Below are 27,024 nucleotides of genomic sequence, written 5' to 3'. Positions count from 1 at the left end.
AAAGGAGAACCAAGGCTGGGGCTCAGGTCTGGATTGGGGAAAAGCGAGACGAACTGGGGTGGAGGGAGCTCGGATGTCGGAGGACAAGGGAGATATTTTCTGCAGAAAGTGACAAGAGAGTGTCCTGGCTTGTGCGCAGGCAGATGAAGGACAAAAAGGGCTAGGACCGAGATTCCCGTGGAGAAAGCGGGGGCAGGAGGCTCTTTTCCAACAGAGCCAAAGAGATGCTCTGCAGGGAGACGGCCGAGGCCCAGGTGGGGGACGGCCACTGGCGGCCAGCCACTACGCCCCGAAAATGGCCTCCGGTGCCCCTGGCCGCCCCGCCCCGGCGCTTCGCGGCCCGCCGGCCCACGTGACCCAGCCCGCCCCTCCCGCCTACCCCGCTCGCGACCCCGGGTCTGGGTCCCCACGGCGGCGGCCCCGCCCCCTGGGAGGCGCGGACCAACCGGAGGAGCGGAGGGGCGGGACGGGCGGTGACGGCCAATGGGGGTGGAGCTCTGGACGGGAGTAACAGGTTGGTGGGAGGGGGAAGGAGCGAGCGCGAGGCACGGAGGGGGAGGGCCGGAGCCGCGCGTGCAGCTCCGCCGGAGCCCGAGCGGAGCGCCAGCCCGGGAGCGCCGACCCTGGCCGGGGTGAGTGACCTGGGAGCTGGCAAGGGTACCTGGGAGGCAGACGGCTCCTCAGGTGAGCCCCGAGGGGCGGGGGTGCAGGCGAGCAGAGATTGCTACTTGCATCGCACAGGTGCCGAGTTGCAGAGGAGAGATGGGGAGGTCCGCTCGGGTGGCAGATCAAGGGTTGACCCCTGCTCTCAGGTGCTAGAGCAGGTGCCAGAGAAGGTGTCAGCGTTGGGCACCTGAAGCTGAGGCTATTCCCAGGGCATGAAAGCATTTCAGGGCCAGGAGATCTCTGGAGGTCAGGTGCCAGCTCTAGGGGCAGAATTTTTCTTGGAGACCGGGGTGACTGTGGGGTGAAAGAATTAGTCCCGGCTGGGCGAAGGGAACTGCTGCCTGAGGTTCAGAGACTTAAGGGGAGGGCAACAGCAGGTGCTGTTTTCCTGAGGGTCCTTTTCCGGATGGCCAGTCTGAGCTGGCCACAGACACCTCTCTGGGTTGGAGATGGCTCTGAGGTGCGGAATCTTTCTGTAACCATTCACCTACAGGTGAAGGCAGCTGCCAGCAGAAATATGGGAGGGGAGAACAAGAGGGCACCCCCACTCTCCTGGCTAGGTGTGAAACTATCTAAGGCTTTCCTTGCTTTCATGCCAGGGAGCATTTTTCCTTATTCTCCCGGAGAGAGAATGTGCTCTCCAAGAGAGGGATATGCAGAAGCATAGATCCATGGGTTTACAAAATACCTAGAAATCCTTATTTCTCATGAGAACTCTTTCCTCCAAGCACACGTAATTTCTTCTTTAATTCTAGATGGGGGCCACTGAGTGAGGTCTGGGAGCCAAATCTGTTTCCTTGATGTTTTCCTGGAAGCCTCGTCACTCCCTGAAACCCCTTGAGGCATCCCTGATCCCCGATCCTTGATGGCTGTCAGATTGGCAGTAGGCACTAGTGGTGCAGGAAATAGGCAGAACTCCCCAGGAGACCAAAAGAGGAGGGGAATTACACCTCCAAATCCCCAGGCCAGTTGAGAGGTGCTCACTGGGGCCCAGACAAGACTTCTAAGGCAGATTTCCTTGCCTGAGGCAGCTATGGAACCAGAGCCAACCTCAGCTTGGCCCCTTTGATGCCCTGCCTGAGGAAGGTTGTAATTGGGAAATAATTAGCAACTGCTGTTTGTAGATGGTCCGCATGCACGTGCCACAGCACCTCTTTTTTTTTTTTTATTGGGGGTATTTGGGAGTAGGGGTCTGGCTCTGGGGGCCTGCTAATCCAGAGATTTGTCTGACTCTAAGAGGATTCTGGCTTCCTAGATCGCTGCCTGCAGTTCCCAGGCTGGTCTGCATGCCATTACCCTTGTGGGAGGTGCGGAGGGGGTAGGGCTGCTTCTCTTCAGGCCAGGGAGGGGAGATCTTGGCTGGGGATGTGGTAAGGTAAGTGTGGGATCAGGAATGCAACTTTGGGAACTTGAGAGGGAGTGGTGAAGGGAGACAAAGTCTTCCTGTCACACACTGTTCTGTCACTCACCGGGTTCTTTGTGCATCTGTTTCTCCTGCCTCTTCCCTCCTGAACGGGTGCCTCCTCCTTGGGAGCCTTGGCTTTGGCATCCAAGCTGGACAGAGCCCTTCCCATGGTCTTGCCCTTCCTCCCGCCTCCTCTGGTATGGAATTTCTCTGGTCTGCCACCAGCTGCCCATGTAGTTTCCCTGGCCCTCCCCTTCCCCTTGCCTCTCAAACCAGTCCAGCCAGTTTGTAGGGGCCCAGTTCTTCATTGTGTTTTTTTCCCCACTGGCCAAGCAGCTCTAGCCTGGCTCTCAGGTTTCTGCCTTTTTCGGTGGACCTAGCCAGGAGTCCACTTGGGGAGAGGCTTCTATTTGGACCCATGGGGAACCTTGTTATAGAGATAAGAAAGAGATAAGAGAAGGGGAGCTGTCCTTTTCTATTTTGACTATTTACTTTATTTGTTACCATGCAGGGGCTTCTAATCTCTGCTCTTTTGATTCTCCTATTTTCTAAATATGCCAGTTATTTGGCATCTGGCATATCGCCTGGCCCTCTGTGTACCAGTTTGTCCTGTGTGTGTGTGTGTGTGTGCCTGCCCCCGCCACACACACACCCCGAAACCACCCCACCCCCACTTCCTGCTAGAAGTCCAGGGACCCTGTCACTCCTAGTTGGGAACCAGATGCCTATGGCTGGGCCAGAGGTGATGGAACTGGGGCAGGGCAGGCTAATGAGTAACTCAGGAGAAGCGGCTGTCGGCCCAGGTGCAGCGGGTCCTCCTCTCTGCAGGCAGGAATGGCAGAGGCAGACAGATGAAGCCGAACTAACTTGTGTCCTAGTCTCTTCCCAGAGTACAGTCGGTGAGAAGAGCCCTGGGCAGATGCCGGGGGAGGAGAAAGCAGGGTCGGGCATCTGGTGAGAGCACAGGCCCTGGGCTCCATGTGGCCTGGTGCCCAATCATTGTTTACCTGCCTCTGGGACTTACGCAAGGCCTTGGAGCTGCCCTGTTCCCTTGGCCCCGCCCTGCTGTCCTCTGTAACTGAAGGAGGGTAGGTTTCTGGTTTTCTGCGTTGAATCATTTAGAACCCTGCTGTCTGACCCACCCCAAAGATCCCTCAGCCCTCCTGGCCCTTGACCCACATGCCTTGGGACTAAAGGTGATTGAGACTGGGGAGTCATGGGATCTGGGGGAGTACTCGATACTACCTTTGCACAACTTGGCGTTCTCACCCAAGGGGCTGTGCACTTTGCCGGGCCTAGGTGGGAACTCTTTGACCTGGATCTGGAAGATCTGTAGACGTACTGACAGGACAGAGTTCTGTCATGCATAAATCATGTGACTTTTGAGAGTAGCAGTCCTGGCACATATGATTCTAAGATCATGACTGCATAGGGCCAGGACTTCAGACCAGGAAGAGGTCTTGTTAGTAGGGTAAGAGAGAAATGGCTGTGGGCTATCGCTGGACAATCTTCCTGCTGCTAGGCGACTCAGCCTTGGTTCAGGATACAACCTTCAACAAATATTTGTCCACATCTACCACGTGAGGCACTGGGCTCAGATGTTGATGGTCTTTGCCCTCTAGGAACTTATACTCTGGTGGGGGGGGGGGAGCTAGAAAACAATCACTCCAATGTAAACTGAGATGAACTCACCCGAGGGTTAACTGTAGAGCACATAATGTGGATCTGATCTGGTTTGTGGGAGGTAGTGGTCAGGGAAGGCTTCTCTGAGGATGTGACATCCTTCTGTGAACCAAGTAAAACCAAGAAGTTACAGTGGAAAGGAGGTCATTTATGTGAACAGTAGCATTTACTGTCAGATTTGTGACAGGGCCTTCATGTTTAATATATTATCATTTGCTCGCTCTGTTAAAGTGAAATCTATTAAGTGTAATAAAGTGCAAAAATTTTAAGAGCATAACTTGACAACTTTTTGCAATCGTATACACTGTGTAATTATTTATTGTCATTCTCACAGCTAATTACCTTGTGAAGTTTCATTATACCCATTTTATTGATGAGGAAACAGAGGCTCAGACAAATTGTGATTTGCGAAAGGTTATATACATCAAGTGAAGAGCAGAACTAGGATTTTCCAAGCCTGATCTCGACTCTACTGCAGTGTCTTTTCTACCAGATGAATGGTTTGGAGAACTACTATACCTCTCTGCTTTCTCAAACCTTTTAAGATTTTGCGGCAGAAATTTGTGTGGGGTGTCTCCTGGGGGAGAATGCATGGCTTTCACAGTTTTCTCAAATCTAGTCCCAACGCCCCCAAAATGAAGAACCATTCCCCCAGAAGGACCCCTCCCTCCCTGTTCCTTTCTCCTGAGGAGAGGGGCTGGGAATGCTAGAGACCCCCACCAGCCCTTTCTCACCTGGAGCTCTGCCTCTGCCTCTCTCCCTCTCCCTTCTTATCTTACCCTGGTTGCTGGTTTTCTAGCACTTCTACAATTCCTAAAAGGGATCTTGCCAAGTTTCCTTGGCCCAGAACTCAACAAGGAGGTTGCGTTGGGCATGTTTACTTTTCTGTCTGGCACATTCGAGGCTCCTCCTGGAGGTTGGGGCTGGGCTCTGGTACAGACTAGCAGAAGGGGTGGGGAAGCTGGATTTTTTTTCTTTCTTCTTCTTTTTTTTTTCTTGGAGTAGAACCTCTCCCCCAAGTTCCTGGAGCCAGAGCACACCTGAAACATTCCATCTGCTGACTCCAAGCTTGGAATGCGGACCAGGGAGCTAGTCTGTCGATAGCCTTGCCTCTGCCCTCGAGTGGGAAAAGCCTACCTATTGGGGGTGGGGAGTGTGTGTTTGGATTGGCCCACTTAAAAAACCTAATTTAAGTCTTTTCTTTTTCGTTTGGTGTTTGTTTGCTGGGGATCAAAACCAGGGCCTTACACATGCTGGACAAGCATTCTGGCACTAAGCTGTGTCCCCAGCTGTAGATCTTTTCTTGAATAGTTAATGTATCTACATGGTCTCAAAGGCAAAAGGAGTAGAGAGTCCATGCCTTTCTATTCTAGAGATTAGAAACACTCCCTTCTCCCATCCCTGTCCCCAGTTCTCATTCCCCTACCGCAGATGCGTCACTGCCATCAGTGTGAATATCTTTTCAGAAATGGGATGCCACATTTTGAGGTCATCCGTATTTTAAATGAGCTCTGGGAGAGGAGGCCCCCTTTCCTCCAGGGGGTGGAGGTTATCTGGTAGGCAGGCCTGGGATCTGCCTTTACTCAGAGGAGGACGGAGGCACTTAGTGTTACATGTGCACAGTGTGTTTGAAAATCAAGCAAAATCTTTAAACTCTTGACAAAGCCAGGCTCCCCAGGGCTGTATCAGAGGAAATAGATTCTTCTAGGTCAGTGAATTTCAAAGTGTGCTATCTGGAACAGCAGATAGTACCAGACAGTATCAGCCATCACCAGGGAGAATTTAGTTAGAAATGCACATTCTCAAGTCTCACCCCAGACCTACTGAATCAGAAACTGGGGGTGGGGACCCACATTCCAATGTTTCTGCTGCTCAGATAAAGTATGAGAACCACTGTGGTGTATACAAGGAACTGATAAGGCAACCAGTTTCCTTAAAGGTGGGCAGGTGGAGGTGTTTGGGTTTCTGTTGCAAGTTATTCAGCTAAAACTCTTTTCTTCATTTTCTAGGATCCCTCCTACCCATGAGCAGGCATCTGCCATGGCTGAGCCTCGGGGCCCTGTAGACCATGGAGTCCAGATCCGCTTTATCACAGAGCCAGAGGGGGGTGCAGAGATGGACACCATTCGTCGTGGAGTGCGACGCCCTACTAAGGATGCAAGAGCCAATACCTACGGGGTTGCCGTGCGCGTGCAGGGCATTGCTGGGCAGCCCTTTGTGGTGCTTAACAGTGGAGAGAAAGGAAGTGACTCCTTCGGGGTCCAGATCAAGGGGTCCGACAACCAAGGGGCCCCAGGAACTCTGAGCTCTGATTCGGAACTCCCTGAGAACCCCTACTCCCAGGTGAAGGGGTTTCCCGCCTCCTCGCAGGGCAGCACGTCTGATGAGGAGCCTGGGTCCTACTGGAATGGAAGACTACCCCGATCCCAGTCCCAGGCCTCCCTGGCAGGCCCTATCCCTATGGACTCGAGCAACAGGAGCAGCAGCTTGCTGGAACTGGCACCCAAAGAGACTTCCCCAGACAGCACCATCGACACTGCTCCCTTGTCTTCAGTGGACTCCCTCATCAACAAATTTGACAGTCAAGTTGGGGGCCAGACCCGGGGACGCACGGGCCGTCGTACTCGGACACTGCCCCATGAACAGCGCAAACGGAGCCAGAGCCTGGACAGCCGGCTCCCACAGGACCCCCTGGAAGAACGGGAGCGCCAGTCCCCCGACCACTGGACTCCTAGCGCAAAGTATGACAATCATGTGGGCAGCCTGAAACAGCCCTCCCAGAGCCCGAGCCCCGTGCGGGGCCTTAGCCATCCCCATCCTGCCCAGGACTGGGTCATTCAGAGTTTTGAGGAGCCACAGGAGAAAGCACGGGATCCCACCATGCTGCAGGTCAGACTCAGTCCCTCCCCACCTCTGCCCGCTCCCTCTCACACACCCTGGCTCACCAGCCCCAGGACTCGTCCTATGCTCTGCATCCCGAGTGGGTGATACTCACAAATATGAGGTAATTCTATGGGCAGAATTCTAAAGAAAGTGGAACTAACTCTGAAACCACTATTCACAAGCCAGGCATGTGTGCACACTGTTTTTTTTTTTTTGTACCAGGGATTGAATTCAGGGGTGCTTGACCATTGAGCCATATTCCCAGCCCCTTTTTATTTAGAGACAGGGTCTTGCTGAGTTGCTGAGGCTGACTTTGAACTCATGATCCCCCTGCCTCAGCCTCTTGAGCCTCTTGGATTACAGGCGTGCGCCACTGTGCCCGGCCGTAGTGCACACACTTGTAATCCCAGATCCTGGGCAGGAGGATCACAGATTTAACGCCAGGTTGGGCAACTTAGCGAGATCTTCAATATCTTAGCCATAGCCTGTCTCAAAATAAGAAAATAAAGGACTGGGGATGCAGCTTAGTGGCAGAGCACCCCTTGGTTCAATTCTGAGTACTGCTAAAGAAAAAAGTAAAGAAATCACTATTCACAAGCATGGAGAGTTACTTGTCATTGCCCCAGCCATTAACCAGGCCTCAGTTACCTGCAAATATTGATTGGCTAGGTCTACAGTTTTCATAAGACCGACTTGGAGAATATGAGCAGTTCCCTGGTGCTCTTGCCAAAATTCCACACCTTCTTTCTTTACCAAGAATGTTATGCCGAGGACTGGGGATGTAGCTCAGTGACAGGGCATTTGCCTCACATGTGTGCGGCACTGGGTTCAATTCTCAGCACAGCATACAAATAAATAAAATAAAGGTCCATCGACAACTCAAAAAATGTTAAAAAAAAAAAAAAGAATGTAATGCCGAGCCGGGCAGGGTGGCGTACACCTGTAATCCCAGCAGCTGAGGAGACTGAGGTAAGGATCGTGAGTTCAAGCCCAGCCTCAGCAACTTAGAGAGGCCCTAAGCAACTCAGTGAGATCCTGTCTCTAATAAAATATAAAAAAGGGCTGGGGATGTGGCTTGGTGGTTAAGTGCCCGTGGGTTCAATCCCTGGTACCAAAAAAAAAAAAAAAATTAAGGAAGTGGGGGAACAACTTTACTTTGAGACAAAGTTATGTTCACTCTAAAAGTAAATCATTCAGAAGCTCTAATACATCAACCACCGCTAGTGACAAATTACTGGTGACATAGCTCGTGGCTTCTTGAGATCTGCTTACTGAGGAAATAACAATGTAATGACAGTGTGTGTGTTGGGGGGTGTCCTGCCTGCACTACCCCGGGTCTATTGCTCGGCCTTATCATGCTTGAAGCTGCCCCCTCCACTTCATGGTGGCTCCATACACACCTCTGGCCTAATCTTCCTATTTTTTTTCTTCTTTCTCTCTCTCTCTCTCTCTCTTTTTTCAGTTCAAATCGACTCCGGACCTTCTCCGAGACCAGCAGGAGACGGCCCCACCAGGGAGTGTAGACCACGTGAAGGCCACCATCTATGGCATCCTCAAGGAGGGGTAGGCAGGGCCCACCGACACCGGAGACATACCCTTCCCTTCTTTTCCCTTCTCCTTCTTCATTCCCTCTTTCCTCTGCTCACTCTTGCTTCTATCCCTTTGCCTTCCAGAAGCTCAGAGAGTGAAGCCTCTGTTAGGAGGAAGGTTAGTTTGGTTCTGGAGCAGATGGCGCCTCTGGCGGTGAGTGGCCTTCCTCAGGCGGGAGCAAGGGTCCGGGTGAGGGCTGGGAGGTTTCCAGGGATCGGGGTCTGGATCAACTCCGCTCTCTCCTCCTTGCTTACCTCCAGCAGATGGTTCCTCCTGATTCGACTAAGACCATAGCAGGGCAGAGTGAAGTCACCCGGAAAGTGGAGGAGCTGCAGAAAAAACTGGAGGAAGAGGTGAAGGTGAGGGGGGTTGGAGATGCAGAGGGAGGCAGGGGGAAAGCCGGGGCCTGAAGGTGGACTGGGCGGCTCTTGAAGAGTGAGATGAGCGCTCAGGTGTCCCGTGAGGCGAGACAAGAGTGTGCACTAGAACCAGCAAGGACTCGGGTTCCCTGGACTCAGGAGGCCGAGTACATTAGGATCCAACTACTTCCCATTGCATTTTCTTTGGGAGTTCTCATCCTGGCTCTGCTATTTACTGGCTGTATATAGCTTGAAAAAATTACTAAAATTCTTTGCCTCTGTTCTTTTCATCATGTAATAATGACGGCCATACTAGTAGCTGTCACTGATTGAACATATATTTTTTTTTATACTAAGAATTGAAGCCAGTGGCTCTTTACCACTGAGATACATCTCCATCCCTTTTTATTTTGAGACAAGGCCTCACTAACTTGCTGAAGCTGGTCTCAAACTAGAGATCCTCCTGCCTCAGCCTCCAGAGTTGCTGGGATTACAGGCATGCACCCCCATGCCCAGCTTTTGAGTACAATTTTTGTAGCAGGTGCTGCCCTGGGTAATATATAGTCATCATAGAAACCTTGCAAAGTTAATTAAAGAAAGCCTTTCTGAGGCAAGCACTTTACCACTGAGCCATAGTTCCAGCCCATCTAGACCCTTTTCTGATGAGAAAACTTAAGATCAGAGAGGTTAAGTAAGTTATCTGTGATAGAAGTTGCAGAGAAGAAACAAAAAATTCAAGTCTCATTCTAAAAAAAACTATGTATCCTTTTTAATTTTGTAGTACTAAAGATTGAACCCAGGGGCTGGGGATGTGGCTCAAGCGGTAATGCGCTCGCCCGGCATGCGTGGGACACTGGGTTCGATCCTCAGCACCACATAAAAATAAAATAAAGATGTTGTGTCCACCAAAAACTAAAAATAAATATTAAAAAATTCCCGCCCTCCTCTCTCTCTTTAAAAAAAAAAAAAAAAGATTGAACCCAGAGGTGGTCTACCTCTGAGCTACATTTAAAATTTTTTTAAAAAAATTTTTTTGTGGGGATTTAACCAAGGGGTGCTTAACCACTGAGCCACATCCCAACCCTTGTTGTTTCTTATTTTGAGACAGGGTCTCTCTAAGTTGCCTAGGACCTCACTTAAGTTGCCTAGGATTAGGATAGCCTGGAACTCGAGATCCTCCCATCTCAGCCTCCTCGGTAGCTAGGATTACAGGCATGTGCCACTGCATCCAGGTTTCCGTTTCTGCCCCTTTTTATAATACTGCTTCCATCTTTCATAGTATTGCCTTGTTTGTGCTCAGTGGGTGTTGGACTGTGATCTCCTTGTTTTCTAGAAAGCAACGCAGTGGACTGTAGCGTCGAAGTCAATCGGTTCTAATTTTGGTACCATTGTCTTGTTGAAACTGACCTTGGACCAGTCCTTTTTTTTCCTTTTTGTGGGGTTGGGGATTGAACCCAGGGATGCATTCAACCACTGAGCTATCCCCTCAGCCTCTTGGATGAATTCTTTATGTGCTCTAAGCCTCTGTTTCCTTAAATGTAAAATGGGAATAATAATAGTACTATTATTTATCATTTAGTTATTTGTTGCCTTATAACAAATTATCCTCAGACTTAACAGCTTAAAACAAGAATTTCTCAGGGTCTGATGACCAAAAATCTAGGACCTGCTGGACTGAGTCATTCTCACTCGGGGTCTCCCAGTGGAGCTTTTAACTGTGGCCGTTGTCGTTAGCAGACTTGAGTAAGGCTGAAGGATCCGCTTCTAAAATGACTTTCTCAAATGGCTGTGGGTTGGGACCTCAATTTTTGGCTCTATGGCTTTATAAAATTGCTTGGGTGCTCTCACAATATGGCAGCCACCTTCCCTCAGAATGAGTGATCCAAGGAGGAAGCCCCCATGCCTTTTTATGACCCAATCTCAAACTTACACACCACTTCCTCATTTTCCTATTCACAAGAAGGGAGCCACTAAACGCAGCCCATCCTCAAGGGGAGCAGAATTAGGCTTCACGTTTTGAACAGAACATCACAATCTCTGGATGTGTTCTACACCGTCCCTGGTCCCCAGGCTTGTCATGAGAACTCAGTGCAGGTGACACGGAAGGCCCCTGGTTCCGTGCCTGTCGTGCAGTGAGTGTCCGGTGCATGATAGTCATTCCCATCGTTCTGGGTCTTTCTGAGAGTCTTCATCCCTTTCCCAGAAGCGACAGAAGCTGGAGCCGTCCCGGGTTAGACTGGAGCGGCAGCTGGAGGAGAAGGCGGAGGAGTGTGACCGGCTGCAGGACCTGCTGGAGAGGAAGAAGGGGGACGCCCAGCAGAGCACCAAGGAGTGAGTGCGGCGATGGCACGTGGGGGGCGTTAGAGGCCCCCCTCCCAGGTCCAAGGGAACAGAGAGGATCTTCAGAAGCTGAAGGGGGGCGGTTCACCCAGGACCTTCTCTTCACTTTCTCTAGTAATGGAGTTAGTGTGGACTCAGACTCAGGCCACCTGGTGGCCTCTGTGCCTCAGGTGCTTAATCTGCAAACTGAGCTTCCCTGTCGTGCCTGCCTCACGGGGTTGATTCAGGTGTTCTCCCAGCGACGTTGCGGGACAGGCACTGTCTTAGCTCCCGGGGTATGTCAGTCAGCCATGCAGAGAAGCACCCTCTTCTTCAGAAGCTTAGTTTCTCGAGAAAGGGAACCGACAGGAAACCAGCATCGTCTGGAACTAAATTGGTAACACACGAGAAGATGAGTAGAGCAGGCTCAGCAGATCAGGAAGGTCAGGTGTTCGGGGGGCAGACTGCTGTATTGAGTAAGGTGGTCGGGAGAGCCTTGGTTAAGACTTGAACAGGGAACCAGCCATGGTGGCCCACACCTATAATCCCAGCTACCTGGGGGGCTGGGCAAGAGAATTGCAGTTTTGAGGTCAATCTGGATAATTTAGGACACCCTGTCTCGAAATAAATAAAAAGGGGTGGGAATATACACAGCAAAGGAATTAAGAATGTAGCTCGGGGCTGGGGATGTGGCTCAAGCGGTAGCGCGCTCGCCTGGCATGCGTGCGGCTCGGGTTCGATCCTCAGCACCACATACCAACAAAGATGTTGTGTCCACCGAGAACTAAAAAATAAATATTAAAAAAAAAAAAAAAAGAATGTAGCTCAGTGGTAGAGTGTCCGCCTCCCACGCGTGAGGCCCTGGGTTCTATCCTCAGCACCATATAAGATAAAATTTTAAAAAAAAAAGAATGTGAAGAGAGAACCTGCAGAATGGGAGAAAGCCTTTGCCAGCTATTCCCCTGACAGAAGATTAATATCCAGAATATATAAAGAACTCAAAAAACCGAATAACCCAATTAGTAAATGAGCAGATGAAGTAAACAGACACTGCTCAAAGGAAGAAATGCAAAAGGCCAATAAATATATGAAAAAAGTTCAACGTTGTTAGCAGTTAGGGAAATGAAAAGCAAAACTTCGCTGAGATTTCATCTCACTCCAGTTAGTTGGGCAGCTGTCAAGAATACAAACAGGGCTGGGGTTGTGGCTCAGTGGTAGAGTGCTCGCCTGGTATGTGTGAGGCCCTGGGTTCGACCCTCAGCACCACATAAAAATAAATAAGTAAAATAAAGGTATTGTGTCCAACTACAACTAAAAAATAAATATTAAAAAAAAAAAGAATAGAAACAGTAGCCAGGTGGGGTGGTGCATGCCTGTAATCCCTGCAACTAAGGAGGCTGAGGCATGAGGATTGCACATTTGAGGCCAGTCTTAGCAACTTGGTGAGACCCCATCTCAAAATAAAAGATAAAAAGGGCTGGGATGTAGCTCAGTGGTTAAGTGCCCCTGCATCCCTGGTACCAAAAAAAAGAAAAAAAAAAGTAAGGAATATAAACAATAATAAAATGCTAGAGAGAATGTGTAGAAAAAGGAACACTTTTACACTATTGTTGGCACTGTAAATTAGACAACCAATACAGAAATCAGTAGGAGGTTCCTCAAGACCCGGATGGAATCACCATAGGACCCAGCTCTCCCGCTCCTTGGTATTTGTCTTAAAGAATCAGTCATACTGCAGTGGTATGTGCAGACCTGTGTTTACTGCAGCATAATTCACAACAGCCAAACTATGGAACTGGCCTAGATGTCCTTAAGTGGATGAATGAATAAAGAAAAATGCGGTATACATACTCAATGGAGTTCTATTTAGCCATAAAGAAAGATGAGATTATGTCATTCTCAGAAAAATGGTGGAACTTGAGAACCCAATAAGCCAAACTCAGAAAGTCGAGGGCCATATGTTTTCTTTCATATGTGAGAGCTAAAGAGGAAAAAGGGAAAGAAAAGTGAAGGGGACCGGGGGAGGGAGGCAGGGAGGGAATGGGGAGTATCCCCAGTATCACTGGGGAGTGATACTGGCCAAAATACATTGTTAAATTATGTGCAAGTATGAATATGTAACAGTAAAACCCATTATGTATACTATAATGCGCCAATTTTAAAAAGTGGGAAAAAAATAAAAGGGTTGGGGATACAGCTCAGTGGTAGGGCACTCCTGGGTTCAATCCCCAGCACTGAAAAAAACAAAATAGATGCTGGGCGCGGTGGCGCACGCCTATAGTCCTAGTGGCTCAGGAGGCCGAGACAGGAGGATCGCAAGTTCAAAGCCAGCCTCAGCAACAAAGGGGAGGCACTAAGCAACTCAGTGAGACCCTGTCTGTAAATGAAATACCAAATAGGGCTGTGGATGTGGCCCAGTGGTCGAGTGCCCCCGAGTTCAATCCCCAGTGTCAAAAATAAGTAAATAAATAAAACAAAATAGAACCCAAACAAACAAAAGATTTGAATACATACTTAAAGGGGGTTTAAGGGGCTGGGGTTGTGGCTGAGCGGTAGAGCGCTCGCCTAGCACGTGCGAGGCCCTGGGTTTGATCCTCAGAGCTACATAAAAATAAATGAACAAAATAAAGGTATTTTGTACAACTGAAAAATAAATATTTAAAAAAGGGGGGTGGGTGAATGAATGAATGAATATGCAGTATTTAGAAAACTGCCTGACACCTGGTGTTCAATGGTGTCATCTATTATTAGGCTCCAGAACATGAAGCTGCTCCTGGACCAGGGTGACAGGTTACGGCACGGACTGGAGACCCAGGTGATGGAGCTGCAGAACAAGCTGAAGCAGGGTCAGGATTCTGAACCTGCCAAGGAGGTGCTGCTGAAGGTAGGGAGTGGGATTATGTGCCCAATGTGGTTCCTCTTACCTGGAGCAGGCTCCAGTCTGCCCAGTCATGGTTTTCCCAAAGTGCGGAGTAGATGGCTTGTTTCAGGTACTCCTGAGTGTGCGTGCAGGCAGACTCAGAGGTGGGACTGGCCCTCAGCCCAGAATAACAGGTTCCCTTTATCCTAACGAGGCATCTTGGTGGGCAGGGAAAACCTGGGTACATATCTAGTACAAGGTGCTCAATAAATGGTTTTTCTTTTTTTAATATTTTTAAGTCGTAGATGGACACAATACCTTTACTTATTTATTTTTGTGTGGTGCTGAGGATCGAACCCAGGGCCTCACATTTGCTAGGCAAGTGCTCTGCCGCTGAGCCACAGCCCTCAATAAATGCCTCTTGACTGAATGAACGAATTCGTAAACAGAGGATCCTAACGCGTCACCCCTGTGCTCTTCTCTTCCCTTTCCCCAGGAATTGTTAGAGACCCGGGAGCTTCTGGAAGAGGTCTTAGAGGGGAAACAGCGGGTGGAGGAGCAGCTGAGGCTGCGGGAACGGGAGCTGACGGCCCTGAAGGGGGCCCTGAAGGAAGAGGTGGCCTCGCGTGACCAGGAGGTGGAGCAGGTCCGCCAGCAGTACCAGCGAGACACGGAGCAGCTTCGCAGGAGCATGCAAGATGCCACCCAGGCACGTGACCAGGGCAGGGGCTGGGAGGCAGGACACCGCCCGGGAGTGGGTCTGTTTGGGGGTCTTGCATTTTTGGACTCTTCATGGTTTAAACAGGGCCTCTCCCTAAAGGACATGTGTGAGATGTGGTCAGAACCCGGGCCAGGAAACCTAGAGAGACATGGGGAGGGGGAGCAGGTCTGACTCACCGTGAGGATGTGTGGCCAGAGGGCCGCCGGGAAGTAACGGGGGAGGCTTCCTGTAGATGACAGAGAAGAGGAGGTGACCTGGGGGGAGAGAACCTTCTGCTAGCATTGTGCTAGGTACCACCGGGATGTTGGGGTGCAGCTGGCTTGGTGCCCTCTGGGTCTCAGCTTCCCCCTCTACACTGCATTTTGCCTTGAAGTCAGCCTCCTGGCACCCACCTTTCCCCTTACCTAGGACCACGCAGTGTTGGAGGCCGAGAGGCAGAAGATGTCAGCCCTGGTACGGGGTCTGCAGAGGGAACTGGAGGAGACCTCAGAGGAGACCGAACACTGGCAGAGCATGTTCCAGAAGAACAAGGAGGAGCTTAGAGCCACCAAGCAGGAGTGAGAACCTTGCCCTTGTTCCAGGAATACTTTTCTGTGACTCTTGTCCCCACTGCCTTTCTCCCCGGGCTGCACTTGACTCTGCCATCTCCCAAATGCATGTCCACCATGTCCACCTTCCTCTCTCTCTCGAGAGTGGGTACTCGGTGTAGTGGCCTCCAGGAAGGGGGTTCCACTGTCCAACACACCTCTCCCAGACGTGAGGTCTGACCCTGTTCCCTTTCCCCTTTATTTTACCTTGGCTGGGCTCAGACTCCTGCAGCTGCGGATGGAGAAGGAGGAGATGGAAGAGGAGCTTGGGGAGAAGGTGGAGGTCTTGCAGAGGGAAGTGGAGCATGCTCGAGCCAGTACCAGAGATAATCTCCAACTTGAGGAGCTCAAGAAGGTATGTGGGAGCTGGGGTGCAGAAGAGCCGTTGGACACCTCGGCTATCCACAGGACTTCCTGCAGGGCTCCCTCTCCTGTGCTTGTCTTCAGGCCTCCTCCTGCCAGATTGTGTCCTCACTGTGTAGAGAAAGGGCTCGCAGCAGCCAGGTCGGGGTGTAGCCAGAGGCTGCTGGCTGCCCCCCAAGAGACTTCATGGTCAGCAGCATTCAGGTGGATTTGGAAAACTCCAGGGCCCTTTTTACAGGCTCAAAAACGTGATTTGGTCAGCATAGCAAAAGTCGCTGTCTTTCAGGGGGGATTCATTAACTACGTGATGAAACAAATGTTTACAGTTAGAAGGCCGTTTATTAATTCCTAATGAGAAATATCATCCCATGGTTGAGTGCGTTCATTGGCGTGGGCAGCTGACCTACAGGGGAAGCCAAATTGTAATCTGAAGGCTGTTCAGAGAGTACACAGTCAGGTCGTGGGGAGCTAAGGGGTACTGGTGTTCAAGGTCTCCATCTCTCCAGTCTCCAAGGCACAGCCTTGCTGGTGAGGCAGTAACACTTAAAAGTTCATGGTAAAGTTTCCTCTTTGTCCTGTATTTTTTTAAAGTTAATCCTTTTTTTTTTTAAATCATGCATGGATAATATTTCATAGAAGAGTCACAAATAATAAGGTCATAAAACTGAAGTGAACACAAATAATTTCTTCATATTCTTGGTGTTTCATTTATAAGGAGGCAATAATTATTTTTGGATGACTTAGATAACTTAGTTTCCTATAATTAATGAAAATACTTTCTTCTGGGCTGGGGATGTGGCTCAAGCGGTAGCGCGCTCGCCTGGCATGCGTGCGGCCCGGGTTCGATCCTCAGTACCACATACAAACAAAGATGTTGTGTCTGCCAAAAACTAAAAAATAAATATTAAAAAGAAAATACTTTCTTCCATTTATGGCCTCCTAAAGATTCTTTTAGCTCTTGTGCTTCATTGATCCACAGTCCTGGATATGTAGTAGATGCTCAGTTAACAAGTATTAGTTAATCCATGCTTGTTTATTACAACTCTACTAAAAAACTGCCTAGGTAGAATTAAAACAACTATATTTTTAAATGAAGAAAGAAATTGCTATAAATTATTATTTTGCAAGAATAAGAACCTAAGATTATGCAAAATATTTGGTGGAGAAAAACATTAAAAAAAAATGCTAGTTGGGCATGGCAGCACATGCCTGCAAACTAAGTGACTTAGGAGGCTGAGGCAGGAGGGTCACAAGTTTGAGGCCAGCCTCAGCAACTTACCAGATCCTATCTGAAAATAAAAGATAGAACAGGCTAGGATGTGAGATGTGATTTAATGGCAGGGTGCTCCCCTAGATCCAATCCCTAGTACCACCCCCCAAAAATAGAATCCATAAAAAATGTTAGCCAAAAATACCTTGATGAGTATTATGTCGTTATGTAATTTAAAATTGTTTTCCCAGGTAGCTGGGTGTGGTGGTGCGCACCTGTAATCCTGGTACTCAGGAGGCTGAGGAAGGAGGATTTAAGTAAGCAAGCAATTTAAAAATTAAGTAAGTTTACTTACGTAATTGCCAGCCTGGAAAGTTAGGGAGACCTTGTCTCAAAATAAAAAAATCAAAAGGGCTGTGGGTGTAGTCAGAGGTAGAAAGCCCCTGGGTTCACTCTCTAGTAACAAAAAGAAGAGAAATTTTATTTTTTTCTCACAAAAGCTTCCCAAAGAATGGTGAAGTTAGAAATACTCTTAAATACTTATTACTTGTTTTGAAGTTAACAACTATCAAGGATAGTCTGAAATCTCTTCACTACATTAGCTGACAGTGAACCTGGACAGTTTTCTCAACAATCTTTTTTTTTTCTTTCTTTATATCAGGGATTGAACCTGGGGGTACTTCACCACTAATCCACATCCCCAGCACTTTTTATTTTTTTATTTTGAGACAGGGTCTCATTAAGTTGCTGAGGCTGGCCTTGAACTCGAGATCCTCCTGTCTTAGCCTCCCAAGTTGCTGGAATTACAAGTGTGACCGCCATGCCTGGCCACCTCTCAACAATCTTAGTCAATTTTTTATTTGGGTAAAACCGAAAAAGCAATAACTAGTGTTTAATTATCTCATATAGTAAGTGTATTTTATCAAATATTTAGTAAATAAACAAAACATACATTGGGAAAACAGACTAAACAAGTCTAACAGAACTTTCAGTGTGCTGTTTTTCTTTTTCTTCATAATTAGTCCTTTAGTGTCTTACCTTGAAGATTCACCACGTTACGTGGTCCTTCAGCCTAATTATGGTTATTTTTGAATTGTATGAGTAACTAATAGCTAAAGAATTCATATTTTAATCTTCCTTTAAAAAGAAATTAGAGATGTCCTAATATTTATAGCATAACATTTTTGGTTTTCACTATTTTATAGATGACCAATCTTGTTTTGTCCATCAGCTAACCCACTCTCCCCCTGCATAATTTTTTAAATGGAGTTATATTTTACATACCGTGAAGTTCCTCCTTTTAAAGTGTACAGTGACTTTTACTGTGATCACAGAGTTGTGAGACCGCCACCACTGTCTAGGTACAGCACAAGGCCCTCTGTTCCTTAGTAGTCATTCTCTCCACCCCCTGGCCGCCACTGAGCCGCTGTCCGTCTGGTTTTGCCTATTCTGGTTATTTCATATAAGCACAATCCTACAACGTGGCCTTTTGTTTCTTTCACTGACATGTTTTCAAAATTCTTCCATGTGGTAGCAAATGTCTTCATCCCTTTTTTATGGATGAAGAAGATTCTACTCTAGGAATATGCCATATTTTGTCCATTGATCAACTGATGGACACTTGGGTCGTTTCTGTTTGACCTATGTATGTATAATGACTAATGCTGCTATGAACATCATGTACCAGCTTTTATGCAAACTATACATTTTTCAGTTCTTTTGGGTATATACTGAAGAGTGGGGTTTCTGGGCCTTATAGTCAGTGTGTGTTTTTTTTTTTGTGTGTGTGGTACTAGGGGTTGAACCCAAGGCCTTATTCATGCGAGGGAGGTGCTCTACCACTGAGCTACATCCCCATTCCTTTTCTTTTATTTCGAAACAGAGTCTCAATAAGTTGCCCACGCTGGCCTTGAATTTGTGATCCCCCTGCCTCAGCCTCCCGAGGAGCTGAGATTACAGGCGTGCGCTACTGCACCTGAGGATATTCAACTTTTTGCAAAACTGCCTAACTGCTTTCCAAAGTGGCCACATCATTTTTTTAAAAAATATTCTTTCCTGTAAAATGTGTGAGAGTTTCTCTATTTTTCCATCTTCTAGAACCTTAGTCTGGCTCTTCGTTCCTTCAAAAATCCCCTTCCCTTCTAGGAGCTTCGCTGGGCCCAGGATGAGCTCCAGGAGCTGCGAGCGCAGCGGCAGAACCAGGAGGCGGCTGGGCGGCACCACGACCAGGAGCTGGCGAAGCAGCTGGCGGTCCTGAGGGTCGAGGCCGACCGAGTCCGAGAGCTGGAACAGCAGAACGTCCAGCTGCAGAAGACCGTGCAGCAACTGACACGGGACTGTGAAGAGGCTTCCAAGGCAAGGGGAGTGGGCGCCGGGCTTGGAGGTGGAGCTGAGGGTCTGGAGGGCTGCAGAGTGCCCTGCTCTGCGGGACCCTGGACCTGAGGACCCACCGCGTCTGGGCAGGGCTCGGATTCCCAGGGAGCCCTGCCTGGGACCCCGCCTCCGTGCTCCTGGGTCCCCTGGGTGTGCGGGCTCCTGGCCGAGCCCCGAGGTCTGAGCCGCTGCTCCCCCTGCCCGCAGGCCAAGGTGGCGGCGGAGGCCGAGACCGCGGTGCTGGGGCAGCGGCGGGCAGCCGTGGAGACCTCGCTGCGGGAGACCCAGGAGCAGAACGACGAATTCCGCAGGCGCATCCTGGGTCTGGAGCAGCAGCTGAAGGAAGCCCACGGCCTGGCCGAGGGTGGGGAGGCGGTGGAGGCGCGGCTCAGGGACCGGGTGCAGCGCCTGGAGGTTAGTGGCTCCTCCCGACCTGTCCCTCAGATCTGGATAACCCTCGCTTGCCCCCAGCCGTCTGGTGTGGCCTCTTCTGGTTATTTCATAGAGCAGTTTTACTTGTGGTGCCATTCTGTTTTGCCTTCCCGAATCTTCTGGTTGCCTGGTTCGTGTCCTGACATGTACTTTGGGAATGTTTCAGGCCGGGCTCCGGTATTTTCACCTCTGATCTCCCCCCTTTGCCTGCTCTCTGTGTCTTGATTTCTTTGCCGGTTCTTGGAAGCCAGTTTTTATGGCCCACCATTGTCATAACCACCTGCCTCCCCTCCCTCCCATCCGCCCACATCCAGATGACCTGAACCCAAGCTCTGCCCCTTCCCAGCCCAAACCAGTCACTGTCCCCTCTTCCAGGCAGAGAAACTCCGGCTCCAGGAGGCTCTGAATGAAGTTCAGGAGGAGGAGGGGAGCTTGGTAGCAGCCAAGCGGGCTTTGGAGGTCCGGCTGGAGGAGGCCCAGAGAGGGCTGGCCCGCCTGGGGCAGGAGCAGCAAGCCCTGAGCCGGGCCCTGGAGGAGGAGGGGAAGCAGCGGGAGGTACTGCGGAGGAGCAAGGCAGAACTGGAGGAGCAAAAGCGTTTGCTGGACAGAACTGTGGACAGACTCAACAAGGAGGTGGGCCCTGGGTGTTCTGGGCCCTCAGAAAGAGGCCCAGCTTATACAGAAGCTTGCCTAGGGGTGGGCTGGGGTGAGGCAGAATGTGGGGCATCTGCCTGCTTCAGAGATACCTCAGGTGTCGCTGGCTCCCCCTCTGTTTTCTCCTGCCCCCCAACAACCTGCTCTTCATAGTCTTCATTCTTGGGGGCTGTTTCCTGGAATTCTGCTTTAGAAGTCTATAAGACCCAAACTCAAGAATCTTCCTGAATAGAGTTTTAAACTGACGGAGGGAAAGGAGAGAGGGAGGCAGGGAAATGAATTGCTTTTTGCTGATAAGGTTCTTCTCGCAATTTCTTGCTTTACAATACAAGACCAACACCTCATGTATCAGTTCTAAAGTACACGTTGTACCCTTTCTGAAATTGGACTGTGTCTTATAATTGGAATAGGTATGTTACAGTTCAGTTGGCAGATTCTTTCTTAGTGTCACACCTTACGAGTATTGTCACCTTGGGTTTGCTGAAACGTGGTCACTGGAGGTTCACTTTGTTTCACACACTGAGGAAAGTTCTTTGTGTAATTAGTATCATTCTCTGACAACTCTGCAATGTAGGTACTATTGTTATCCTCTTTTATAGATAGGAACAGAGCCAGAAAGGATAGGTACCATGCCACTGGTCACTAGTGGTAGAGCCAGAGCTTAAACCCCAAACCTGTGTATACAACCACTATCCATGCTCGGGCCCGAGGCCTGGAAAGAGCAAGAGAGGGCCGCCTTGGCAGGAACAAGGCTCTAGGCAGAGTCTTGTGAGCGGGGCCTGGGGAGGGGACAGAGTCTCTCCTGACAAGGTGCAGGGCTGAAAACTCTTTTCGGTACATTTTAGCTGGAACAGATTGGGGATGACTCCAAGCAAGCCCTGAAGCAGCTCCAGGCCCAGTTGGAGGACTACAAGGAAAAGGCCCGCCGGGAAGTGGCAGATGCCCAGCGCCAGGCGAAGGACTGGGCCAGTGAGGCTGAGAAGACCTCTGGGGGGCTGAGCCGGCTCCAGGATGAGGTGGGAGCCTGAATGGCAGGCAGATGGGAATGTCGGTCTGATGTCCTTAGGTTTGAAGGTCACCGCCTCTGAAATGACCCTGTGGCCTGGGTTCCTGGGGCTGAGGTTCAGCTGTAAACACTTGCAATGAATGACACATGAAAGTGGGGGATGGTAGAGGGAGTTTCCTGTCCTAGGTACAGACGGCAGGCAGGGAATGCATGGTCTCAAGAGCAGTGGTTTTTAAGCTATGCTGCACATTGGTCACCTGGGGAGATTTTTAAAAATCTCAATGCTCAAACTGTATCCCATACTACTTAAATCAGGATCAGTATTTTTAAAAACTCCTTAGGCTGCCAGGTGCAATGGCATTTACCTATAGATCCAGCTACTTGGGAGTCGAGGTAGGAAAATCCCTTGATCCCAGAAGTTTGAGACCAACCTAGACTGTAACACAAACACACACACACACACACACACACACACACATCCCTACACCCCTACCTTCAAAGACCTCAAGTGATTCTAATTTGTATACAGAATTTTGAAACAACAATGAAAATGAACTAAAATTCAGTCTGCTTTTTATCATCATGTTGTGCTGGCAATTCTAAAGAATGTCACTGAGGGGCTGGGGCTCTGGCTCAGTGGTAGAGCGCCTGCCTTGCATGGGGGAGGCCCTGGGTTCGATCCTCAGCACCACATAAAAATAAATAAAGATACTGTGTCCATCTACAACTTAAAAAATAGTAAAAAAAAAATAAATAAAAGAATGTCACTGATTTCTTCCCTCAAGGGCAGACTGATCTCACCCCTCAGTTCCCACCTCCATGTTACACTGAACTCTTCCATCTTCCCCTTTGGCAGATCCAGAGGCTGCGGCAGGCCCTGCAGGCCTCCCAGGCTGAGCGGGATACTGCGCTACTGGATAAAGAACTTCTGGTCCAGCGGCTGCAGGGCCTGGAGCAAGAGGCAGAGAACAAGAAACGCTCCCAGGATGACAGGATCAGGCAACTGAAAAACCTTGAGGTGAGGACCTCGGGGGGTTGTCCTTTGGGGGAGAGTGCAAGGAGGGGGTTCTGGGCCCTGGCACAGGTGGCCTTCTGTGGGGAAAGGAACCAGGGTACTCTAAGCCTCTTTCTGTACTGGCACCCCAAGTGGATGGGTTTTGTTGGGCTGCAGGATTTTAAGCAGTCTTCAACTAAATTCCAATGCTTAGAAATTTATAGGTGTCGTATAAGAATTTAGATTTCTGGCTTCTTTAAAAAATGTAACACTGAGCTTCTAGACCTGAGTTTTGCAAAGCACAGTTGACTGGATCTGAGCAGTGCATCCCCCCTTTAGGGTGAAGAGTGGTCTCCAATCTGCTATACTTGAGAACAGTAATAACAGCAGTAGCAGCCGCAGCAAACATACATTGTGCCGTGTGCCAGGCACTTAAGCCTCATTTCATTTTCAGGATAACCCTGAGCTAGATAGTCTCGCTTTCTCCGTTTTACAGATGAGGAATACTGAGACCCAGTATGATCTTCAAACCCGACAGACTAGTCCCAAGTCCGTGTTCTTAGCCTGCCTGGCTTAAATTTGCTCCCCCAATATGTACTCTGGTGCTTTGGTTTCTGAGTCTCTGTTGGCCTTGGTACTTGGGTTTCTATCTCAGTTTTCCCATAAGGGAAAAAGGGGTCTCCCATGAGGAATGGATTCTGGGGTTTGCCTTCCTGCCATGACCACAGTCTGCTGCCCATGCCACGTGTGGTCAGAAGAGGGCGCTAGGTCCACGATGGCTCTGGGCAGGGGCAAGGATCTGAAGGCTCCTGGGCATAGGCAAAGGGAAAGGCAGTGGAGGCTGGAGTTTGACAGGGCCCTGGTCTGAGCTTGGCATTCCGTGTCCAGCATTCGGGGAAGAACTGACCTTTTGCCCTTCTGCCTTAGGAGAAAGCCTCTCGCCTGGAAGCCGAGTTAGACGAGGAGAAGAACACTGTGGAGCTGCTGTCAGACCGCGTGAACCGTGGCCGGGACCAGGTGATTCCCACTGTGTCTGCTCCCGACTATGTGACCTCTGGGCCTTCTCAGCAACCATTCTACCCTACGTCTTCTGTGATCCGGAGACTTCTGGCTGCAGGCTTGAGTGTGGCTAGGTCTACTTCAGGGTCTCTTCTACTTTAGGAGGAGTCGGCAGGTTTCCTCAAGTGGAAGGAAGCCAGGAATTTGAGTGGAGGAGAGTCCTGCTGGCCTGGGCTACTCCGACCTGACTCAGGGCTGCTGCAGTTAGGAAGGGCTGCTAGTTCCTGCTGGGACTAACGAAGCTCTGCCTCAGTCTCTGGCTCCTCTCATTGGGATAGACTGTGATGACTTAGTTGCTTGGGAATTTTGGGGTTCACAGGCCATCCTCCAGGGGTGTGCCCCACCAGGGCTCTGTCCTACTTGGCTCAGCTTACTGCCTCCTTCTCTGCCCTCCCCAGTGCTAGTCCCTGTCTCCCATCCCCCAGGTGGATCAGCTGAGGGCAGAGCTCATGCAGGAGAGGTCTGCTCGGCAGGACTTGGAGTGCGACAAGATCTCCCTGGAGAGACAGGTAAAGGAGGGAGGGTTTGGGAGATAGACCTGGGGGTGGGTAGAATGACCAAGTGGAGTACAGACTGACCCAGGGGGGCTTCCTGTCCTCAGAACAAGGACTTGAAGACCCGATTGACCAACTTAGAAGGCTTCCAGAAGCCCAGTGCCAGTTTCTCTCAGCTTGAGTCCCAAAATCAGATGTTGCAGGAGCGGCTCCAAGCTGAAGAGAGGTAACACCAGCCTGTCCTTCTTGCTCCTTCCTTCCTCCCTCTGTCTGGGACTCCCCCATCTTCCACCTCAGGCCTGGCCAACTTTTCTCCTGATACAGAGCAGAAGGAGTTGCAGAAATTCTGAGATGTCAGTGTCCTCTATTCCCCCAGTTCTTTGGATCTTCCCTAAGCCCTCCTTGTTCTGTTGATGGGGCTCATGATGGAGAGAAGTCCTTGGAGGAAGAAAAGAACCAAGCAAGGTTCTCTTAGAAATGGTGATAGCTGTAGATACCCCTCTACCTTCCTCTCCCAGGGAGAAGACTGTTCTGCAGTCTACCAACCGGAAACTGGAAAGGAGAGTTAAAGAGTTGTCTATCCAAATTGATGATGAGCGGCAGCATGTCAATGACCAGAAAGACCAGGTAAGGACATGGACCCTGAGGCCAAACCATCGGCAAATATGTTATGTGTTTGCTTGAAGGATAAAGGGGGCCTCCATCTCCTGTAAGGTTTTCGAACCTAAACTTTCCTTGTGTAAGGACAGAGAGATTACATTGAAAGGAGAGAGTAGAGCAGTCATAGTTAGCATGTGTATTGAATGCTGGTTTCTCTTGCTAAGTATTATGCATGCATTAATTCATTTAATCCCAGGGCAACTTCTGAGGCTAGAGAATTTGCCTATGATTGCACTTTTTCAGAGGCAATTATCCCTTGTCAAGATTGTTACAGGGGGGCTGGGATTGTGGCTCAGTGGTAGAGCACTTGCCTCCTATATATAAGGTACTGGGTTCAATCCTCAGCGCCACATAAAAATAAATAAATAAATAAAGGTATTGTGTCCATCTACAACTAAAAACATATTTAAAAAAAGATTGTTCTAGGGGCTGGAGTTGTGGCTCAGTGGTAGAGCACTTGCTTAGCATGTGGGAGTCTCTGGGTTCGATTCTTAGCACTACATATAAATAAATGAATAAAATAAAGGTTCATCAGTATCTAAAAAAAAAGATTGTTACAGAGGAGATTCTAGGCCATGGTAGCAGGTGCCTTTCTAATGTGGGACTTGGTATCCTGTCCAGTTAAGCCTGAGGGTGAAGGCTCTGAAGAGGCAGGTGGATGAAGCAGAAGAAGAGATTGAGCGACTGGATGGCCTGAGGAAGAAAGCACAGCGTGAGCTAGAGGAACAGCATGAGGTCAATGAACAGCTCCAGGCCCGGATCAAATCCCTGGAGAAAGACGCCTGGTATGAGCTGCCCTTCTGCTCCTAGCTCCATGGGGGCAGCACAGAATCTCCAAAATGGGGGATTCAGCCTCCTCCCCTTCCTTACCGGTATTCTTTCTGACTCAGGCGCAAAACTTCCCGTTCAGCGGCTGAGTCGACCCTCAAACACGAGGGACTGAGCTCAGATGAGGAATTTGACGGTGTCTACGACCCCTCATCCATTGCATCACTGCTCACGGAGAGCAACCTGCAAACCAGCTCCTGTTAACTCGTGGTCTTCAAGGGTCCAGAAACAGGCTCAAGGCCTACCCCAGCCAGCCCCGCTCTGCCCTGCTCTGCCCTGCTCTGCCCTGCCGGCCTTGGATTCATCTTTCCTGTGGGTGACCCACTTACTCAGACCTAAGACAGGGATGGGTCCAAGTGATGGTGATAAAAAAAGACATCAGAATGAGCTGATGGATGAACTTGGCCTTTCCATTGGAGAAGTGGATATTTTAGGCCTGTAAAGTCCTTCTCTTAGATGCTGACTCTTCCTTCATCTCTCTATAGTGGAAGGATAGTCAGCATACAGACTGAGAGAGACTGAGAAGGGAAGGAAAGGGTAGAAATTGCCATGTATGAAGCTTTGTTTCTTTAGCCATTAGCCCTATGGCTCAGGGAAATACCCTATGCTATTCTGCAACCTAGTTTTCTCCCACTCTGGAGCAGGGTGAGGGGAACATTATGGGTAATGAGCACGCAGGCGTGACTCTACCCACTTCTCAAATGCTTCTCTTTGCACAGTCGTGGGGCCCATGTGGTTGTCCCATCCATTTCCAATTCCTATATTTTTTTGTCTTCAAGCCAATGGGTCCAGGGGACCCTTCAGCCTCTCCCCTTCCATCTTCACCCTTCTTACCTTGTTTCTTTCCTCTCAGTGCCTTAGCCATGGTGAGGAGATAAGTATGCTCTTCTTGCCTTTTATTCCTGTACACTCAGACCTCTCCCAAAACCATCCTTTTCCCATCTGGGACCCTCATCCTGCCCTGCTTCCTCAGTGACTGGTCAAAAGCTACTGGCTGCTCTACTGGTGAGCCCTGGGTAAGGGACTTTGGTAGGGCCATAATAAGGTGGTGGAGGCCTGGTTCTGCTCAGGGTTTCCATCCTCCTTTGTCTCCCTCCTCTGAGACTATGGTGGTTAGAAAGTGGTTGAACCTGGGAGCCCTAACAACTGTGTGTACAAGTTTAAAAGCAAAGGTCTCAGTTCCTGTGGCCTTCCTTGTGGTTTCTCTGACTAGGGATGTCCAACCTCAGTGGGGAACCAAGGGATCCTTATTTATTCAAGAACTGGGCCCTTATTTAGGGTTTCCCCTGGATTTAGAAGCTGACTCTTGGTACAGATCAGAAGATGTGATGGGTTTTATATTCCTCTTTTGGATTTTGGGGAGAGCCAGTCCCTGGTGGGGAGGCCGTAAGGGGGATGATTCACCTCTTATTTCCAAAGCAGGTTCTGTAGGGAGCCTTGTGAGCCTGTGGAAGAAGGCTGTTCTCACCAATGACTTGTAATTTCATGATTAAAAAAAATTCCTATATTCTGCAAATCAGACATTTTCTCCTAATCCAATCCAGCCTTGTTTTTATTTTTAAATTAAATATTAAGATTATATAGCTATATTGAAATCCTTGTCTTCTTTTTTTTTGTGGCTTATTTAGAGGTCTAAGTTTTACAAAGAAGTTGTTTTAACTCTACAGCTTAGCGGCCATGTTGTCTTTTACCAATGGTCATATGTACCTAGAAAACCTGGCAGTGTTTATAGCAGCATTCATATTCTCTCCTGTACAATCTTCTCAGAATAGCAAGGCCAGAAAATGTTTTCTTTGAGGTTTTATTCCATTGGTTCCCAGGGGTATCCCTAGCATTCACCTCCCAGGCAAAAAGATCCTCATTCATTACTAACTGGCA

The 27,024-nt window shown here is 49.4% G+C and overlaps 1 protein-coding gene across 8 annotated transcripts; it reads left to right on the top strand.

Annotated features, from left to right (window-relative positions):
* Nucleotides 1-526: 526 nt before the first annotated feature.
* On the top strand, nucleotides 527-26,733 carry Cgn (cingulin). Of its 8 annotated transcripts, none has more exons than XM_046421876.1 (21): nucleotides 527-632; nucleotides 5,764-6,643; nucleotides 8,100-8,200; nucleotides 8,311-8,380; nucleotides 8,488-8,586; nucleotides 10,790-10,917; nucleotides 13,657-13,789; nucleotides 14,262-14,474; nucleotides 14,895-15,043; nucleotides 15,296-15,428; nucleotides 18,792-19,001; nucleotides 19,227-19,433; nucleotides 19,827-20,084; nucleotides 20,951-21,121; nucleotides 21,968-22,129; nucleotides 23,033-23,122; nucleotides 23,590-23,673; nucleotides 23,766-23,884; nucleotides 24,177-24,285; nucleotides 24,940-25,103; nucleotides 25,209-26,733. In XM_046421876.1, the coding sequence occupies exons 2-21, from the start codon at nucleotides 5,795-5,797 to the stop codon at nucleotides 25,348-25,350; spliced, it is 3,591 nt and encodes a 1,196-aa protein (XP_046277832.1). In that variant the 5' UTR covers nucleotides 527-632; nucleotides 5,764-5,794; the 3' UTR covers nucleotides 25,351-26,733. The 8 variants fall into 8 exon arrangements, with proteins under 8 accessions (XP_046277832.1, XP_046277835.1, XP_046277834.1 ...); XM_046421879.2 differs by having other exon boundaries at nucleotides 587-684; XM_046421878.2 differs by lacking the exon at nucleotides 527-632 and adding an exon at nucleotides 2,845-2,970.
* Nucleotides 26,734-27,024: the final 291 nt, after the last annotated feature.

The sequence above is a fragment of the Marmota monax genome, unplaced genomic scaffold (genome assembly GCF_021218885.2).
Source record: "Marmota monax isolate L192 unplaced genomic scaffold, Marmota_monax_Labrador192_F-V1.1 WCK01_AAM20220418_F8-fsc00108, whole genome shotgun sequence".
Taxonomy (NCBI): Eukaryota; Metazoa; Chordata; class Mammalia; order Rodentia; family Sciuridae; genus Marmota; species Marmota monax.
The sequence above is the reverse complement of the archived record's forward strand: the minus strand, read 5'-3'. Positions and strand labels throughout refer to the sequence as shown.

Coding starts and splice junctions, on each gene's coding strand:
- Cgn (XM_046421872.2), top strand. CDS start 3,050: ATGTGGCCTGGTGCCCAATCATTGTTTACCTGCCTCTGGGACTTACGC. Junction 10,918..13,656: donor GCCCAGCAGAGCACCAAGGA/GTGAGTGCGGCG, acceptor ATCTATTATTAG/GCTCCAGAACATGAAGCTGC. Junction 19,002..19,226: donor ACTGTGAAGAGGCTTCCAAG/GCAAGGGGAGTG, acceptor CCCTGCCCGCAG/GCCAAGGTGGCGGCGGAGGC.